The 19,790-nt window shown below is 37.9% G+C and overlaps 1 protein-coding gene across 2 annotated transcripts in view; it reads right to left on the reverse strand.

Moving 5' to 3' along the window:
- BRF1 (BRF1 general transcription factor IIIB subunit) overlaps nt 1–19,790 on the reverse strand; it is a 236,285-nt gene that overhangs the window by 140,176 nt on the left and 76,319 nt on the right. For both annotated transcript variants that reach the window (XM_084629960.1, XM_084629961.1), the window contains exon 4: nt 12,279–12,310. In XM_084629960.1, coding sequence (XP_084486086.1) covers nt 12,279–12,310 — 32 coding nt within the window. The remainder of the gene's footprint in view (nt 1–12,278; nt 12,311–19,790) is intronic.

Consider the following 19,790-nt stretch of genomic DNA (forward strand, 5'->3'; position numbering starts at 1 on the left):
TAATCTCTATTATTAGTCCAAGGTGGTGATATTACAGCTGAAATGATTTTTAAAATCTAGTTTCACATTCACCATTTGCATTTATTTATAATTTTTAGATTTCACTCAACGTAGACAATTAAAACAATTCATTTACAGGTGTGTTTCACTTTCTGGTTCTCCTGCACTAGTACAATTTTTGTGACGGTCTACAACCTTACAGGGAAATGTTTAAATCCCTTTTCTCCAATGCCTCTAGCTAAATTCCCCAAATTTAGAAACTATAATAGCATTTCTATGTCTAAACCCCTAATTTTACAAACATCTTAATTATGGTGATAGAAGAAAGATTATCCATTAAAAAAGATGCATCTAGTATGAGTTTCAATGGCCTTGTTATACTGCTCCCATTTGTCACACAGCTTTAAGGCTGAACACTCCAAATCTAACTGATGTGGTCCCACTCCCTCTCTCAAAATCCACGAATTAAACTGGAAAAAAATAAATGGTATTCTCCTAAATTCTGCCCACTCAAAACCACCAAACAAGATGCCATTCACAGTAGATTGTTCATTTTTGTACGCTTTGATCAGCCATAAAATAGCTGTTTAAATTATCATTAGGCTTCAGAGTCACTGTCCCAGTCAGATGAGCAGTAGCACCTAATCCCTCTCTCAGAGATGTTTCAAGGTATCTACAGACTTAGGCAGAAATCACTGCAAAAGTTCACACTCAGTTCACATTTACAAGGTTCTCTTTACAACCATACAGACCAGACTCTACATTTTTAAAAAGTGAAATCTTAGATTCTGCAGCACAAAAAAGGCATCTTTCAGCTAAAAACTATATGCTTGCCAAGCCACTATGAACTAATCCTTTTTATCCTTATTTTCTTAACAAGGATCATATTCTATCAAGATGTTCTTCCTTATCAACAACCTGCTGAATTATTCCTTAAGATATCATATTTGAATATGAAGATTTAGTTTCACCTTTGTAGGGGATCCTCCTACCTGTAGAAGGACTAGTTAATATACGCTACATTTCAGATTCTATACTTCTCCAAAGGTGTGGACTTAATCAGTTCTCATTCTTCAGACCTCAGATGTTTTAAGGTGACACCTCACAGGAGAAAGGAAATCTTCTCACCCTTCAATTTTCTTTTCATTATTTCCTTTTTTCACATCATGTCTGAATGTCCACGTTCATAACAGTCCACATGTATATTTCAGCTTTTGAGGACAAGAACAGTGGTCTACTTACCACTGACAAGTGAGTTGAACAGGTCATCAATCTAAAGCATGCTACAGTTCAAAAAATCTCCACAGAAAGATATATGTAATCTGAAATTCACAAGGTTGTTAGATTCACTCCACCCCCTTGGAGGATGACAGCAGCTGACCAGAGTGCCTAAGACAAAAGGTGCCTCATCTTTGATCCAATAAATTAGATAAATTTATTTAACAATGGTGAATTTCCAGAGAGGCTCGTCAAGATCTAAGTAAGACAATCCAGTAAAATATTAAGTATACTGACAGTGGCCTAGGTTGTCTTCTTTTCAGAAAGACCAAGAACTGGACAGTCAGAATTCAAAGCATCTATGGATGCTTGCCTAAATAACAAAGGAAGCATGAAAAGAAAAGGACTATTTAAGGATAGTGTATGTTGTTTGGAGAAGATGTACCTGAAGTTATTTGGTTCATTACTATTAACATTTATTGTACAGTGGGGTCTACGGACCACATCCAGGATGTCTAAATTAAATAGATCAATACACAAATTTGTACTTAGGTAATGGAAGCAAATTCAGTCAACCTGGATGTATCATGAAATGAGTAAAAAGTATTAATATAGGAAGCCAGCTACTAAGTATTCTCTCCAAAGGTTTCAAGACTTAATATTAAATGTTTTGTTATCCAGATCAGTAGGTTGAAGCTTTTCATTCTTTGGACCATCACAGCCAGAATACTGTATTTAACCAAAGAAAGAAAAAAAGGACCACAAGATCACAATCTTACACCAATGAAAGCTTGCTGGTTTCTGATTCAAAGAATGACAGACATGAATCCACTTCTTTTTCAATCAGTCAAATCAAAATTCACTTAAGTGCCTTTTTTTCCCATCTTGTGCTGAAAAGCACTTCCTCAATCTAGGTCCTCAGAAGGAAGAATCTACTTCTGGATAATTCTGTTTGCTGTATTACTATTACTCTCTGGTCCTACAACAAAACCGTACGTAAGACATAATACCACCTAAGCAAGGAGATAAAAGAATAATCATTCAAGGCCTGTATAAAGGAATCAGCCAGTCCACTTTTATATAAGTAAACAAACTTCTAGAGGAAATAGCAAGTAGTAGTAAAGATCCACATAAGAAGGAAAATGTCACTTGAGAGAACAACCTTAAGAGAAAGAAGCAAGATTTTTTTTTTTGAAGGTGGAAGCAAAAGACTGCAACAAACAGAATTACCAGTTACTGTACTAGTTTTCCCTTCTTGTACATACTCTTTCCCCACCTGACAACATATCTGACAGTAGGCAGTAACACACAGAGAGGACTTATATAATGAGAAGCACCAATATAGCCATATTAAAGAGAAGATTTTCACTACATAAAATCAGAGATCAAAGGTAAGGTAGAGAACTGCCAATACTACTGTCTGAAGACTGTTGTAAGCACATCTCAAGATCATGATGCTACGGTATAAAAGAGGGGGACCCAGGAACAGACTGGCATTTCCCATGATTAAAGGGACAGCCTTTTGATACATTGTGAGATCTGAAATCTAGCTGAGTAGTTCTCGCTGGATGAAAGGTAGGACAGGATCCTGAAACTTATGGGCAAACCCAAACTGTACAAAAAGTTAGGTCAAAGCTAGACAAGTTTCTCAACCCTTTAAACAACTAGACAATGGAAAAGAAAACAAAAGCCAGAAAGGCTACCTCAAAAGAAAACTGTACCTGTAAACAAAACAAGAAGAGAACCAAAATTCACTAAGTGAAAATAGCAGAGAAGGTTCCCAATCAAAGACCCCTGACATATCTACTTCACCAGTTAATGAATATGTAACCCTGTTGCTGGCTGATCAAGTGATTAAAGAGGAGGAGAAAGAACAGCCTCACTCAAGTAGAAGAGCTGGTCAGAACATTTTTGATTAAACGTTTTAGTGTCAAAATATGCTGTTCCGTCAAAGGCAAAACATGTTGCAGAGATACACAGATTTCTTTGAAGTTGTGGACAGGAAGCCTTTCAGTTGGATTCTGGTCAAAGAGGATCCCACCCTAAATTGAAAATGTGACCCTTCTCATCTGAAAACAGATATTTAGACAATTACACTTAGCAAAAATCATCAATCAAGGTTTGTCAAGGTTCCTTCCCCACTCTGAAGTCTAGGGTACAGATGTGGGGATCTGCATAAAAGACCCCTTAAGCTTATTCTTACCAGCTTAGGTTAAAAACTTCCCCAAGGTACAAACTTTGCCTTGTCCTTGAACAGTATGCTGCCACCACTAAGCATTTTAAACAAAGAAGAGGGAAAGAGACCCCTTGGAGACGTCTTCCCCCAAAATATCCCCCCAAGCCCTACACCCCCTTTCCTGGGGAAGGCTTGATAATAATCCTCTCCAATTGGTACAGGTGAACACAGACCCAAACCCTTGGATCTTAAGGGCAATGAAAAATTAATCAGGTTCTTAAAAGAAGAATTTTATTTAAAGAAAAGGTAGAAGAATCACCTCTGTAAAATCAGGATGGTAAATACCTTACAGGGTAATCAGATTCAAAACAGAGAATCCTTCTAGGCAAAACCTTAAGTTACAAAAAGACACAAAAACAGCAATATACATTCCCTCCAGCACAGCTTATTTTACAAACCATTAAAAGAAAATCTAAAGCATTTTCTAGCTAGATTACTTACTAATTTTACAGGACTTGTAAGGCTTACACTCCTGATCTGTTCCTGGCAAAAGCATCACACAGACAGACAGACCCCTTTGTTCCCCCCTCACCCCTCCAGATTTGAAAGTATCTTGTCCCCTCATTGGTCATTTTGGGTCAGGTGCCAGCAAGGCTACCTTAGCATCTTAATCCTTTACAAGTTAAAGGGTTTTGCCTCTGGCCAGGAGGGATTTTATAACACTGTATACAGAAAGGTGGTTACGCTTCCCTTTATATTTATGACAAGGTTTTATTCCAATACAGAACAAAAAACAAATTTCAAATGTCTGAAAGTTGTCGTGAAATAGAATGGTCATTCTCCATCCAGCTCTGCTTAGTAGATCAAATAAAGAACACACAGCCCCAGTTCTGTACGAGTGCATGCCACAAGGGACAGTTGTGGATCCCTGTGGGTTGCCCAGCCTCAGGAGAAATTAAAGTAAGTCCCCTCCAGTTATAACTTACTTACGCCACCAGCATGAGGTCTGTAACAGACCTTATGCCAGACGAAGGTACACTACTAAAAGTGCAGTTTCTTTGATTTCTAAGTGAAGAATGTGGGACCACATCCACTGGTAGCCCTATAAAGGCATCAGAAGGCTTTGTGTCCTTATGGGCAAGTAGTACAACCCTTTGTGCTAAGAACTTGGACTTCAAAAAGCAGATGGTGTAGTCATATCATACGATGATAACACTCGTTCCATTAGTATCTCAGGAGGATGTTAAACAGCAGCTACTAAAGTTAGACATTTTTAAATCAGCAAGTCCAGATAACTTGCATCCAGGAGTTTTAGAAGAGCTGGCTGAAGAGCTCGCTAGACCATGAATGTTGATTTTTAGTAAGTCTTGGACCACTGGGGAAGTTCAAGAAGACTGGAAGAGAGATAATGTTGTACCAATATTTAAAAAGAGCAAAGAGGATGACCTGGATAATTATAGGCCTGTCAGTCTGACATCAATCCCAGGCAAGATAATGGAGGAGCTGATATGGGACTCAATAAAGAATTAAAGAAAGGTAATTACTAATGCCAATCAATATGGATTTATGGAAAATAGATCCTGTCCAACTAACTTGATATCTTTCTTTAAATGAGATTACAAGTTTGTTTGATAAATATTATAGTTTTGTTATAATATGCTTAGATTTCTGTACAGCACACATCTTGATAAAAAACTAGAATATTTTAATCCATATTAAATGGATTAAAAGCTGGATAACTCATAGGTCTCACAATGTAAATGTAACAGGGAAATATTATTAAGGGGGTAGGTCTCTAGTGGGATCCCACACCGACTGGTTCTTGGTACTATGCTATTTAACCCTTTTATCAATGGACTGAAGAAAACATAAAACCATCATAGATAAAGCTTGCAGGTGACAAATTGAGTGAATAGTACATAATCAAGGAGACAGGTCACTGACACAGAGCAATCTGGGTGGCTTGGTAAATTGGGTGCAGGATAGCAGAGAATGCAGATCACACATACAGGATGGGAGATGTCATCCTGGGAAGCAGTGAATCTGTAAAAGATGGGGGAAGGGGGTTTACATAATCAGAATGCTCACTGCAACACTGACCAAAAGTAGAAGTTATTTTACCTCTGTATTTGGCATTGATGTGACCACTTCTGGAACGCTGTTTCCAGTACAGGTGTCCACAATTTTAAAAAGTTGCTGATAAATGGGAGAGGGTTCAGAGAAGAGCAACGAGAACGATTAAAGGAGAAGAAAACATACCCTATCGTGATAAACTCAAGATGATCAATCTATTTAGCTTAACTCAAAGAAGGTTACAGGGTGATTTGATTACAGTCTACAAGCACCTACATGGGGGGAAAAATACTCGATAATGGGCTCTTCAGACTGCCACAGAATGGTATAACATGATCCACTGGCTGGAAGTTGAAGCTAGACAAATTCATACTGGAAATAAGGTGTAAATTTGAGTGAGTGTAATTAACCATTGGAACATCACTGGCAATTTTTAAATCAAGATGTGGATGTTTTCCTGAAAGATCTGCTCTAGGAATTATTTGGGGGAAGTTCTCTGGCCTGTGTTACACAGGAGGTCAGACTACATTATCACAATGATCCCTTTTGGCCTTGGAATCTATGAATTTAGATTCCAGTGAATCCGATGAAGTGAGCTGTAGCTCACGAAAGCTCATGCTCAAATAAATTGGTTAGTCTCTAAGGTGCCACAAGTACTCCTTTTCTTTTTGTGAATACAGACTAACACGGCTGTTACGCTGAAACCTATGAATTTATGGTTTCCCAAAGAACAAAAAGTGATCCATGAGCCCAAAACTTACATCCACATAGCCTTTCAAAAGGGTGAACCCAGGAGAGCGCCTGGGCAACAGTTTAGGGAGGCAGAGTTGAGTCAGGAAAAAACTCATCTGCCTTCAAAAAGACATAGTCCAGAGCCAGGGACTGAATCTTGAAAGGATGCCAACAATCTACAGCCCTCTCCCACAAAATGGAATATAATCACAGGCTCTGCAGACCTCAAAGCAGAACTATCTTCTACTTCCCTCCCTTCCTCCACCCCCACCTTAATATCTTCTCTCTTCCCATGTGCTTTTGTTTTTCCTCTTGGATCTTATCTTCCAAGAAGGACCTAGAGAAGAAGAAAAAATGATTAAATAAGTTACATTAAGGGGATGGAAGAATGAGGCTGCACTTTATGCTCCCTGTTGAAAGAACAAAAGATGGAGGTAGAAGTGGATGGGGCTTGTTCCTTGACTTTTGGTTGATGTAATTTATCTTCTCTTTTCCTAGTAGTCAGAGGCATAATGGTTACTTTATTGATTTGCTGTAGGATGAAGAGAGGGACGATGACAGATATATTAAATAAACAAAACTGGATGGATGGATGCATGGACTGTCCATCCTGAAGTATTAAGTAATTTACTCAATTTATATGAAGACACTCTACAAGATATTTTGCTTGGCAACATTCTTCAGAGAGAATCCAGATGCCATTCCACCTTCAGGAATTCCACAGGTCCATTGTACCACTAGGAATTATCAGAGAAAACTCAAGAAGGAAATTCTATGGGAGCATCCAAGATGTCATCCACTTAATATCTGCCATTGGCATGTCCTTAAGAGCTGGTCCAATGGTTTTAGAAAAGAAATCAATACAGTTCAAAAGGTCTTGCAATAATTCATTTTTGAGCCTTTCAAATTGTTGTTTTCTTTGATGCACAAAAATAGCAATTTTGTTTCATCAAGAACAACTGACTTACCTTTCTAACAAGATCAGTATATAAAATCTAAAAAATGGCTTAACTATACAGGTTGACACTTTCTGCCTTGGGAATGTTATAAATGAAATTCTCATACTTTAATGTCATCAGTGTCTCAAAACTTGGGAATTTTAGCAGAGGTGTCCTTTGAAAGGAAAAAATTTCAAGGCCATGGCAAAGTACATGGATTTCCCTTTTTTCCCTGGGTACAGTTCATCAATCTTGCACTAAAGAGACCGATCTCAGATAAGCTGTGTTGGCAGCGTCTGTCTACCTGGAAATGTGGGACGTCAACCTGCCTTTTGGGAAGTCAGTAAGAATGTTGCCATTGACTTCTGTGACAGTGAGAACAGGCTCTTAGCTTCAGCACATTCTTCTGCACCAACCAAGGAATTTTTTCATACACTGGTAGATTTTATTTCAGTGCAGTAAGTAGCATGACCCAAGTCAAAAATGTTTAATTTTTAAAACATAAGTTCCAGAAATAATTAAAACAGGAGAGGAACCAAGTAGTAGTATATACTTTTGTGTAACAGATTTGTTTTTTCAACCAAACACAGGGAACCTAGAAGTTGGTATACATTAGAAATCAACATAAGAATGGCCATACTGGGTCAGACCAATGGTCCATCTAGCCCAGTATACTGTCTTCCGAGAGTAGCCAATGGCAGGTACTTCAGAAGGAATGAACAGAACAGGCAACCATCAAGTGATCCACCTCTGTCATTCACTCCCAGCTTCTGGCAATCAGAAGCTAGGGACATCCAGAACATGAAGTTGCATCCCTGACCATCCTGGCTAATACCTACTGATGGAATTATCTTCCAAGAACATATTTAATTCTTTTTTGAACCCTATTATAGTTTTGGCCTTCACAATATCCCTGGCAACGAGTTCTACAGACAGACTATATGTTGCGTGAAGTACTTCCTTATGTTTCTTTTAATTCTGCTGCCTATTAATTTCATTGGGTGACCCCCCGGTTCTTGTATTGTGTGAAGAGGTAAACAACACTTCAATATTCACTTTCTTCACACCATTCATGGTTTTATAGACCTCTCTCATATCTCCCCTCTCTCAGTTGTCTCTTTTCCAAGCTGAAAAGTCCCAGTCTTTTTAATCTCTCCTCATATGAAAGCTGTTCCATATCCCAAATCATTTTTGTTGCCCTTCTCTGTACCTTTTCTGCTTCTTATACATCTTTTTTGAGACGGGGCAGCCAGTGCTGCAAGCAGTATTCATGGTATGGGTGCACCATGGATTTATATAGTGACATGATGATATTTTCTACCTTATTATTTATCCCTTTCCTAATGGTTCCTAACATTCTCTTAGCTTTTTTGACTGCTGCAGCACATTGAGCTGATGTTTTCAGTGAACTATCCACAATGACTCCAAGCTCTCTTTCTTAAGTGGTAACAGATAATTTAGATGCAATCATGTTGTATGTATAGTTGGGAATTGTGATTTCCAATGTGCATTACTTTGCATTTATCAGCATTGAATTTTATCTGCCATTTTGTTGCCCAATCACCCCGTTTTGCTAACTGTTCACAGTCAGCTTTGGACTTAAACTATCTTGAGTAATTTTGTATCATCTGCAAACTTTGCCACCTCACTGTTTACCCCTTTTTCCAGATCATTTATGAATATGTTGAATAGCACTGGTCTCACTATATATCCCTGGGGGACACCACAATTTACCTCTCTGCATTCAGAAAAAGGACCAGTTTGGTTTCCTACCCTTTGGTTTCCTGTCTTTTAACTAGGGCTGCCAAATGATTTAAAAAGTAATTGCAATTAATCATGAGATTAAAAAAAAGTTGTGATTACTCAGTTTTATTCACATTGTTAATAATAGAATACCAATTGAAATGTATCAAATATTTTTGGATCTCTTTCTACATTTTCAAATATATTGATTTCAATTACAACACAGAATACAAAGTGTACAGCGCTCACCTTACATTATTTTTTATTACAAATATTTATGCTGTAAAAAGAAAAAAGAAATAGTATTTTTCAATTCACCTCATACTGTAGTATGTAGCACGGTACTGTAGTGCAATATCTTTATCATGAAAGTGCAACTTACAAATGTAGAAGTTTTTTTAACTACACTCATAAACAAGACAATGTAAAAATTTAGTGCCTATAAGTTGAAGCATGATGGGGCATACAAATGTTTAGCATATCTGGCACATAAATACCTTGCAATGCCGGCTACGACAGTTTCCGGTGACTTAAGTAAGAAGCAGGCAGCATTATTACTCATAAATGAAAACTTGTTTGTCTTAAATTGAAAAGTATTACTTTTGTTTATCTTTTTACAGTGCAAATATTTGTAATAAAAATAATATAAAGTGAGCTCTGTACACTTTGCAATCTGTGTTGTAATTGAAATCAATATACATTAAAATGTAGAAAAACATCAAAATATATTTATAATACATTTCAACTGGTATTCTATTATTAACAGTACTAAAACTGCAATTAATTGTAACTTTTTTTAAAATCTAGTTAATATGTTTTGCATTAATCGCAAGCAGTACCTGCGATTGACAGCCCTACTTTTAACTAGTTACTGATCCATGAGAGGACCTTCCCTCTTGTCCCATGACTGCTTACTTAAGAGCCTTTGGTGAGGGACCTTGTCAAAGGCTTTTTGAAAGTCCAAGTACACGTTTGTTGGTCCCCTCAAAGAATTCTAACAGATTGAGGAGTTATGATTTCCCTTTACGAAAGCCATGTTGATTCTTCCCCAACAAATCGTGTTCATCTATATGACTGATAATTCTGTTCTTTACTATAGTTTCAACCAATTTAACTGGTACTGACTTAATGGCCTGTAATTGCCAGGATCGCTCCTTGAGCCTTTTAAAAAATGTGTGTCATGTTAGCTTTCCTTCAGTCATCTGGTACGGAACCTGATTTAAGTGATAGGTTACATACCACAGTTAGTAGTTCTGCAATTTCATATTTGAATTCCTTCAGAACTCTTGGGTGAATACCATCTGGTCCTGATGACTTAAATTGATATGTTAAATAGGGTTTCAAAACCTCCTTTATTGACATCTCAATCTGGGACAGTTCCTCAGATTTGTCTTCTAAAAACAATGGCTCAGATGTGGGAACCTCCCTCACATCCTCTGTACTGAAGACTGATGCATAGAATTTATTTAGCTTCTCCGCAATGGCCTTACCATCCTTGAGTGCTCCCTTTCCACCATGATCATCCAATGGCCCCACTGCTTGTTTTGCAGGCTTCCTGCTTCTGATGTACTTAAATTTTTTGCTGTTAGCTTTTGAGTCTTTGGCTAGTTGCTCTTCAGATTATTTTTTGGCCTGTAATTCTACACTTGACTTGCCAGATTTTCTATTTTTCTCCATAGGATTTAACTTCCAATTTAAGGATACCTTTTTGCCTCTACCTGCTTTTTTTACTTTGTTTTTTAGCCATAGTGGCACTTTTTTGGTTCCCTTCCTACGTTTTTTAATTTGGGGTATACATTTAAATTGAGCCTCTATATAGTGGTGTGTTTTAGACATTTCCATGCAACTTGCAGGCGTTTCAATTTTGTGACTGTAGCTTTTCATTTTTGTTTAACTAGCTTCCTCATTTTTGTGTGGTTCCCATTTCTTTAGTTAAATGCCACTGTGGTGGGCTATTTTGGTATCCCCCCCCCCCCCCACACACACAAGGATGATACATTTATTTATAGCATGGTCGTTATAACCGAGCAATTCAGTTACACTCACATCTTGGACCACATCTTGTGTACCATTTAGGACTAAATCAAGAATTGCTTCTCCCCTTGTGGGTCCCAGGACTAGCTGCTCCAAGAAGCAGTCATTTATGATGTGTTGAAACTTTAACTCTGCTTCTCATCCTGAGGTGACATATACACTTAGTCAATACAATGATAGTTGAAACCCCCCATTATTACTGAGTTTTCTATTTTCATAGCCTCTCTAATCTCCCTGAACATTTCACAATCACCATCACCATCCTGGTGGCTGGCAGTATATTCCTACTGCTATAAATACATTCTGTTGTAATTACAAGTTTAAGGTACTAGCTACTACATCATCTTCCCAAAATGACTTTTATCCCCAACCCTACATTGCTTCAGTTTCCCCAACGAATGGCTTGAAGTCCTCAAATGTCCCTTCTTCCTCCTTTTTCTCATTAGATTACATAGAAAAAAATCTGGAAACAAATCTGCTCTACTGCCGTTAGAAAGCCAACCCTGTTGTATTTGCGGCATCTTTTGAAGATACAATACCTCTGATTACATTTGTTCCATGTTTCATCGTCTTACTTCTCTTTCTATTTAGTAGTAATCTATGTAAGAAATCACTAGGTTTGAAATGAAATAAACCTCCCACTCCTCCTCCCCACAGCGCACGTGTGCACATGCGCTCTCTCTCTCTCTCGTTATAATTAAGCACACTTAACCCATTCAAAGTTTGTAGCAGATTAGAAGAATGTTCATTATTTTAAGAATTAAAGATGCATTAGATTATTGTAATTCCATCAGATTCCTTTGTGTAATAAATAACCTTTAGAGGGATGCCATTTACAAAGACAGCTGCAAGGACAAAAATAACCTATACCATCCTACTTGTACTGTATGTAAAATAGATGTTTATGATATGGAGACACAGAATGTGTACATTACACACACACACTCATTTAGAGCTCTATATCCACAAGGGCTTTAAGTACACACAACTCAAAATAGATTTTACAAAAATATCACAGTATTTTACAGATCCATTTATACTTAAAAATTATTTCGGTCTTACCAGCTGTTTTAAAAATGTGTGAAATCTGACCTTGTGCCACTACAGTGACTTTGTGATCACTGGGGAAAGATTATACTAAACTGCTGATGTGTTATTTGTCAGGTTAAAAAAACCCAACCACTTGATTTTTAATTTCACTGAATAATTACTCTGATTTATAAGCCCTATGATTTCCCTGCCCAGAATCTTTAAAGAAATAGATCATTAAGGTTTCCCAAATACCACACATTAGTAGTTCTTCGCTTGTATTCATTTTTAAGGTTTAATATTTGAAACAAAAGATTAAACAACAGATACAATACCTGAAGAAGGTCACTGAGGTCAAGTAACATGTCTGTGAAAAAGTCAAGGAATATAAATGCATGTAAAATTTGATAATTTGATTAGCAACTTTTAAAAGGAGAAATAAAATCATTTACATGTGGCAGTGCAGGAATATGGATTAAGTAGTCTGATCCAGCATCCCTGCTAAAGAATCACATTGGTTTCAGCTCCTGAGTAAGCTCTGCCTACCCTCACTATGGGACACAAGGTGCCATTACAAACAAGGTTTATATGTACGAGAAGTGTCTCTAAAAAGACAAGGAATGCCTTGAGTAATGAGCTAAGACTACATATACTGTATATTGTATTCTGGAAATCATCAAATGGCACAAAATAGAGACTTCATTTTCAAAATCTAATCTGTCACTTTTTTCTGTGCCAATTTAGGACCTGATCTCTCATTGTGCAGAAAAATCCGTGGGAAAGGACTAGGAAACTGCTAATTTCAGGGCATCTACACAGATGGGCAGCCCCTCTATGTTGTTGTATGAGACCTCCCCCATAGGCAGAGCTCATTTAAGAGCCATGCTGCCATCAGCTCCTTGACTATACAGACCCTGCCTCTTCATCTCTGAGCAAGATACAAAATATGTAACAGGAACCAAATTAATTTTGCTAGAATGTATATCCACTCACTCAGTCTGCTTCATGCCAGAAGGACTGAGAGTCTTCCATGGGAAAGGAATATGGGTGCAGGAAGAGAATGTCATGTTGACTCCACTCTTCTCTCTCTAACAGTTTAGGGTCAGTATATCAGAATTTTCATTCCTTTCATCCTCACACCATACAGTGGAAGGGAGTTTGGGCCCAAAATGTTAGTTTGAAAATACTAGTAGTATTAAGAATGACTGCAGCAACTTAATTATTGCAATTTATTTAAGAAAAAAACACATTCAGAACAAAACAGAAAGCTACTAGAGAGAATTTACTGAAGATTTTACTGAAACTGTTGAGTAAATTTACAAATGTTTTCTACTCTTACAGTACTTAAATAAAAGGAAAGAAATAGTAGGGGTAAAAACAAAGATAAAACACTATTCACAACCACCAAAACAATAACCACAAGTCTACCAAAAAGTCTATTTAATAAAAAAGTTTCTTTATACAAATATTTTAAGAACTTTAATTTGATAATTTTAGGCTATTTCATCCTAACAAGTGCCAAATGTTGTGTCAGCTTTAAAAACTTCTAGACTTTGATGCTTTTATCAAGGCTGTTTTTTCCTTAATTACATCTCTCTTAACTGAATAACAGACTAAATATGTTCTTAGCGAGCTGGTTTTAGTTTAACTACTGTAAAAATGTTCTTTTTTAGAGTAAACAAACAATTTAAGAGAAAAAGCAACACGCATAACAAATCAATGAATATGGTAAAAGCAACAGTAAGTAAGTACACTATAGTTCAGTACATTGTAGTAATATAGGTTTTAGCCTGTTTTTATAAAGTACATTAAACTAATATGGAATGTTAGAGACACATGGTGAGTGAGGTAGTATCTTTTATTGGCCAACTTCTGTGGGTGAGAAAGACAAGCTTCTGAGCTTACACAAAGCTCTTCTTCAGTACAGACATTTTTCTATATAACAGCTTTCTTTTGCTGGGGGGGGGGAAGAATTCTGGTAACTATCGGTTTATGCATAAACATTTGTACCACTTACACTCAGCATTTCTATCTCTATCTTATATTAAAACTATACAGATTCAACATTCCAAATTTGTTCTGCATGCATTTGACAAATTCAATCTAAAATTCTACACATCTTATTGTCTTAGCACAAGCGAAGCTTCAATAATGTGGGAGAATAGTATGCCTGGGCATTCAATTAGCTACGATCATATAGCTCATATACAATTAGAAGTCAGCAAAATTCAAATTAGCTAAGAGACTGCTGACAGAAAAGACAACCTGCAAAAAATTAGACCTTTTTAGTGAAAGACAGAAGTCCAAGCAAAGCACTACTGAAATGATCACAATTGGACTGGTGTAAGCAAGACAAACATAAGAATGGCCATATTGGGTCAGACCAGAGGTCCATGAAGCCCAATATCCTGTCTTCCGACAGTGGCCAATGCCAGATGCCCCAGAGAGAATGAACAGAACAGGTAATCATCAAATGATCCATCTCCTGTCGCTCATTCCTAGCTTCTGGCAAACAGAGAGAGGCTAGGGACACCATCCCTGACCATCCTAGCCAATAGCCACTGATGGACCTATCCTCCATCAATCAAAAAAAGGAGAAGTATAAAAAAAACTTGAAAAATGGAAGTGCAGAGGAGCCATAACCACTGACAACTCTTCAAACACAGCCAGACTAGCATTTTACTCTTTCTTTGCCCAGCCCACCCCAACTCAGTAGACACAGCTGGTTTTTAAAACTTTTGCTGCCAAGTAGCCTTCCTGAGTGGAAGCTGCCTGTCAATCCAAATTGTATGGTGATTTTGTTTGCAAACAGGAAGTGGGAAGACACTCCAAAACTTGATTTGGGACACAAATATTTCAGATCGAAGCTTTCAAAAGTGACATGATTTTGAGTGCCTCAATTACTGGGTGCCCAATTTGACACACCTTAGAGGGGCTAGTTGTCAAAGTGCTGAGCAGTCATCCTCTGAAAACCAGTCCCTTTAGGGTGCCTCAGAAGTTGAATACACCCAAAATTGAAGAACTTAAAATTACTAGTCATTCTTGATAATTTAAAGATAAAAGGCTAGTGTACAAATATACTAAACCACCTAGGCTGCCTCTCCCCCTCAATTAATATATCTACTTATAACTTACTCTTAAGAGATTTTATTTTGAAATGTAAAATAAAAAACAATTAATCACAAGTTTCATTACTTTAAAAAACAACTTTTCAATTACTAGAGAAAAATATTTAACACACTGCATACATTTAGAATACTTGATGTATGTTGAGAAATTTACTTTCACTAGAGTTCAGGTACTGGTGATGCAATTTAGCACAATAATACAGCTGTTTTAACCACTTTGCTCCTTGGTGAAGTTGGTGCAAGTGAAGTTGGTTTAAGTGTCCACTGAAATTTAAGAAGAGATCACAGTAAAAAAGTGGAGTTTCTGGATCTCATATAAGTTAGCCTGCAGCAATCTCTCAGTGATTAGATGTGTGTTTGCCACAATGAAGGGAGGGAGAATGGGATATTTGAGTCATTCAGTTCCAATGGGTTGGCCTATGTTATGCATATGGTGAGAGCAATTATCAACAGGAAGTAGATGTAAAAAACATGTTTTTAAGCTCATTTTTAGAGGGTGGAAAAATTTGGGACAATGTGAAATACAACTGAAAAAAACATATTTTTAATAAACAATATAAATGTTTGCATCGTTAAAGATGACAGAAAACAATAGCACTTTCATGTAAGTACAAAGCTAGCACATGAAAAAGTTCTCAATAGGAAAGAAAGCTGTTAACATCAGAGATACTCATAAAATAGAAGATAACTAGGGCCTTACCAATGTCCCAGCCATGAAAAACGCGTCACGGACCGTGAAATCTGGGGTTCCCCCACGAAATCTAGTCTTTTGTCTGCTTTTACCCTATGCTATACCAATTTCGCAGGGAAGAGCAACCTTTCCCAAATTGGGGGTCCTGACCCAAAAGTGGTAAAAGGGGGGGTTGCAAGGTTATTTTAGAGGGGATTGTGGTATTGCCATCCTTACTTCTGCGCTTCCTTCAGAGCTGGGCAGCCGGACAGCAGGGGCTATTGAGTGGGTGCCCAGCTCTGAAGGCAGCGCCCCGCCAGCAGCAGCGCAGAAGTAAGGGTGGTAATGCCATACTATGCCATCCTTACTTCTGCGCTGCTGCCTTCAGTGCTGGGTGCCGGAGAGCAGCGGCTGCTGACTGAGGGCCCAGCTCTGCAGGCGGCAGCGCAGAAGTAAGGGTGACAACACCATACAGGGAACATTCAATGTTAGCTTTTACCAGGAAGCAAGATTGCTATTTGGCAAAGTTATTTATAGACACACATTCAAGACTGATCACACAAAATCTATTTAAAGGAAGAACCACTAAACATAATGCAGTGTACACACACACACACACACACACCCTAGTTAAATGGTCTGATTAAATCTACAAAAGCCAGGAAACTTTCATGTAAATTATCTCATGCTATTGTATCTAAAGTCTTTTGCAGCACATTGCCCTTAGTGCTTAAACAACGTGAAAAATTAGGAACCGTATATGATGGTAAGAACAGAGTCAGCAGTTTGTTATTTGAATTTTCTGGATTTTGTAAGTTTCTCTCAAAACATTAAGATTTTAATCTTTTTTATTGGCATTTTTCTTTTTTTTTTTTTACACAGTACTGTATTTTTTAGTATCAGATCCTTCAGTCGAGATTGCAATGTATCTTACTGAAAGAAAGGCATACCCTTAGAAAAGGGACTCACTCCAAAGGATGCATGGTTACAATTCACTCATTGAGAACATGTCAATAAATGGCAGGTAGTGACGGACTATCTTAGGTTCTTTGAAAAGATGGAGGATGGGGAATTTTTTTTTTTTTAAACAAACACCAATAGCACAAACAGTAAATATGAAATCAGCTTTGCATGAAACACTTCAGAATTGTGTTAATGCAAAAGAAAAAAAGTTACACTGACTAGAAAAACTGGATGAAATGCAATAAATGAACAGAAAAATTGATGAAAACTAAACTAATTTTCCCCCCAATTTTCAATCAACATAGAAGAGTATTATTTAAAAGTTAGTGCCAAGAGGCATTGTGATAGGCAGTGTGTAGAGACAGTCCCTACCTTTAAAAGTTTCCAGTCTGAACAGGCATGATAGACAAAGGCTGGGAGGGGAGAAAGATGCTCAGAGAGGTGAAGTAACATGCCCCATGTAATACAGCAATTTAGGAGCAGAGTTGGAACTAAAACCCAGATCCCTCAGCTTCCAGTTCAGTAAGCTACCTACTAGATAATACTGCCTTCCAGTATTTTAGTGTAACTGGTGAATTTCTGGTTATGATTTATGATTTGGTGTTTTATAAACTGTCAAATTTTAATTAGCTTTTAGTTAAAATTCATTGACAGCAATTGTCAAAAAATACACATTCCCTCCTCCCCCGTACACTAAATTGCAGGATTACAAAAATACAACTTAATCCACACAAGTATATTTTGGAAAATAAAATCTTAGCAAAAAGATTAGTCCTGACCCTGAAATTCTAGGAGGAAAGTTTTCGAATACAGCCTTCACATTTGCAATTTTCCATATGCAAAAAAGTAAGTCTGCACACAGCTGTTGTCCTTGAGCATGCAAATCAACTTGATGTCTAACTACTCAACTTGTGAACATGAATGTCATTTGCACAAAACCCTAACTTTATGTCTGTGTAGGCAAATGTACATGAAAAACAGAACCTAATGTTTTTTAGAAATAATCCTTTATTTCATATGTTATATGCTGAAATACTTAACTATTAAAGGCGGAAAAGCACCATTACACAACTCCTGTCTAGGTTAACCATTTAGCTGAAGTAATTCCACTGATCTCAACAGATTTGCTGCCAGCATTTTTTCCTAAATATATAAGGAACATAAGAAAGATAAGGCAGGAAACACATTTCCTGAACAACATCCCTAACAATCTGGCAGGTCTTCTGATGGTGATCCTGTTCACAACACTGCATCCTTTGTTTCAGTAATTAACATTTAATTAGTAGAGTTAATTCAAAATTATACAAGCATTTAATTAGGCCTATTAAAAAGGAGACAAATTTCCAGTCTACATTAATACACCAGCCACCCAAATGTATGTGATGGAAATACACAAAACATACTAAAATTCAGACTTTACAAAGTTAATGCTGTAAGCTTTTCTTAAACATCTTCACATTCATTCATCATTTAGGGTAAAATTTTCAAAGGACCCTAGTCCAGTTTGCTTTCAATGATTAGGTACTTTGAAAACATTACCCTTAGAGAGGAAGACCTCAACAGAACAAAATCTAGAAGGCCTTACTCCTACTATCATAATAGTACAGATTATTTATAATAGCACAGTCAATTCATACTACTGTTTACAAAACAAAATATATTCCCTGTCCCAAAAAGCTTGTATTTACCACAGATGAGAAAGTCCAACCAAAACAAGAGGCTGCAGTTCAAGGAAGGGAAAGAGGAAAAATAAATGGTGAGAAAAACAAGGAATTATTCCCAGAAGGTCAGGTTTAAGGAGGAATATAAAAGAGGGGTTGGCAGACAAGAAGTGAGACATTGTTCCACTCACAGGGAGCAGAAGTATAGAAGGAGTGAAGCCAAGGATGCAGGAGACAAAAAAAGCAATACAGCATGAAGACTGGGAGAAGAGTGAGGGAAGAGAAGGAAGGGAGTTCAAACTTGTAAGCAGGGATACAATTATGCAGTGTTCAAGGCGAGGATAACAAATTTGCTAATAATGGGCAAAGGACAAGAAATTAATGAAGATATTCAAGAAAGGGGTGAGAAAGACATGTGAAGAGCCAGACGGAGAACAGCATTATAGCAGCAGAGTTCTAGATAGATTGGAGGAGAAAGAGGAAAAGAAAAGGGGAAGATCCCTTTCTCCCTGTACCCAAAGATTACACAAAAGTTGAGAGCCTGTGAAAAGGAAGGATGAGGGAGCTGTCAACAGTGGTAGAGAAGAAAGATGAGGAGGAAAGGTAAAAAGCTTGGGTTTGGAGGTCAATTATTTTGGGACGGCAGTGGGACATCTAACAGGAAGTGCTGGAAAGATGTCTGGAAATGGAAAGCAGAGAGGAGGGTGGGGAGAGGTGGTTGCTGAAAACATGCAGGGCCATCCTTACCCATACACAAACTACACATTTGCGTAGGGCACCAGCAAATTTGGGGCACCAAATTGCCCCAAATTTCCTGGTGCCCTACGCAGCTGCGTGCTGCTCCAGCAGCCAGCCTGATCCCCCGGCCAGCTGAGCCAGCTAGGAAAACTGCCCCTGCTCCACCCCTTCCCCAAAGCCCCCACCCCCACTCCACTCCTTCCCCTGAGCTCAATCCCGGGAGACTGCAGCAGGGGTCGGGCTCGCCTTGCACTCACCGGGCAGCAGGAAGTGGAGCAACCCAGTCCCAGCCCGTGCTGCTGGTGAGTGCTGGGGGGCGGTTCCCCCTTGCCCCAAAGTCCCAATTATCCCCCAAGTTGAAATATCATTCTGGGGTGGATTAGCCTTTTTCACAACTGCATCTCATTGTTAGCTCATATTCAGTTTGTGACCCATTATAACCCCAGACCCTTTTCAGCAGTACTACTACATAGCCAGGTATTCCCTATTTTGTAATTGTGCATTTGATTTTTCCTTCCTAAGTGTAGTACTTTGCACTTGTTTGACTGAATTTCATCTTGTTTATTCCAGACCATTTTTCTAATTTGTCAAGGTCATTTGAATTCTAATCCTGTCCTCCGAAGTGCTTGCAACCCCTCCCAGCTTGGTATCATCTGCAAATTTTATAAACATACTCTGCACTCCACT

This window comes from Lepidochelys olivacea (genome assembly GCF_965140295.1).
Source record: "Lepidochelys olivacea isolate rLepOli2 genome assembly, chromosome: 6".
NCBI classification, from domain to species: Eukaryota; Metazoa; Chordata; order Testudines; family Cheloniidae; genus Lepidochelys; species Lepidochelys olivacea.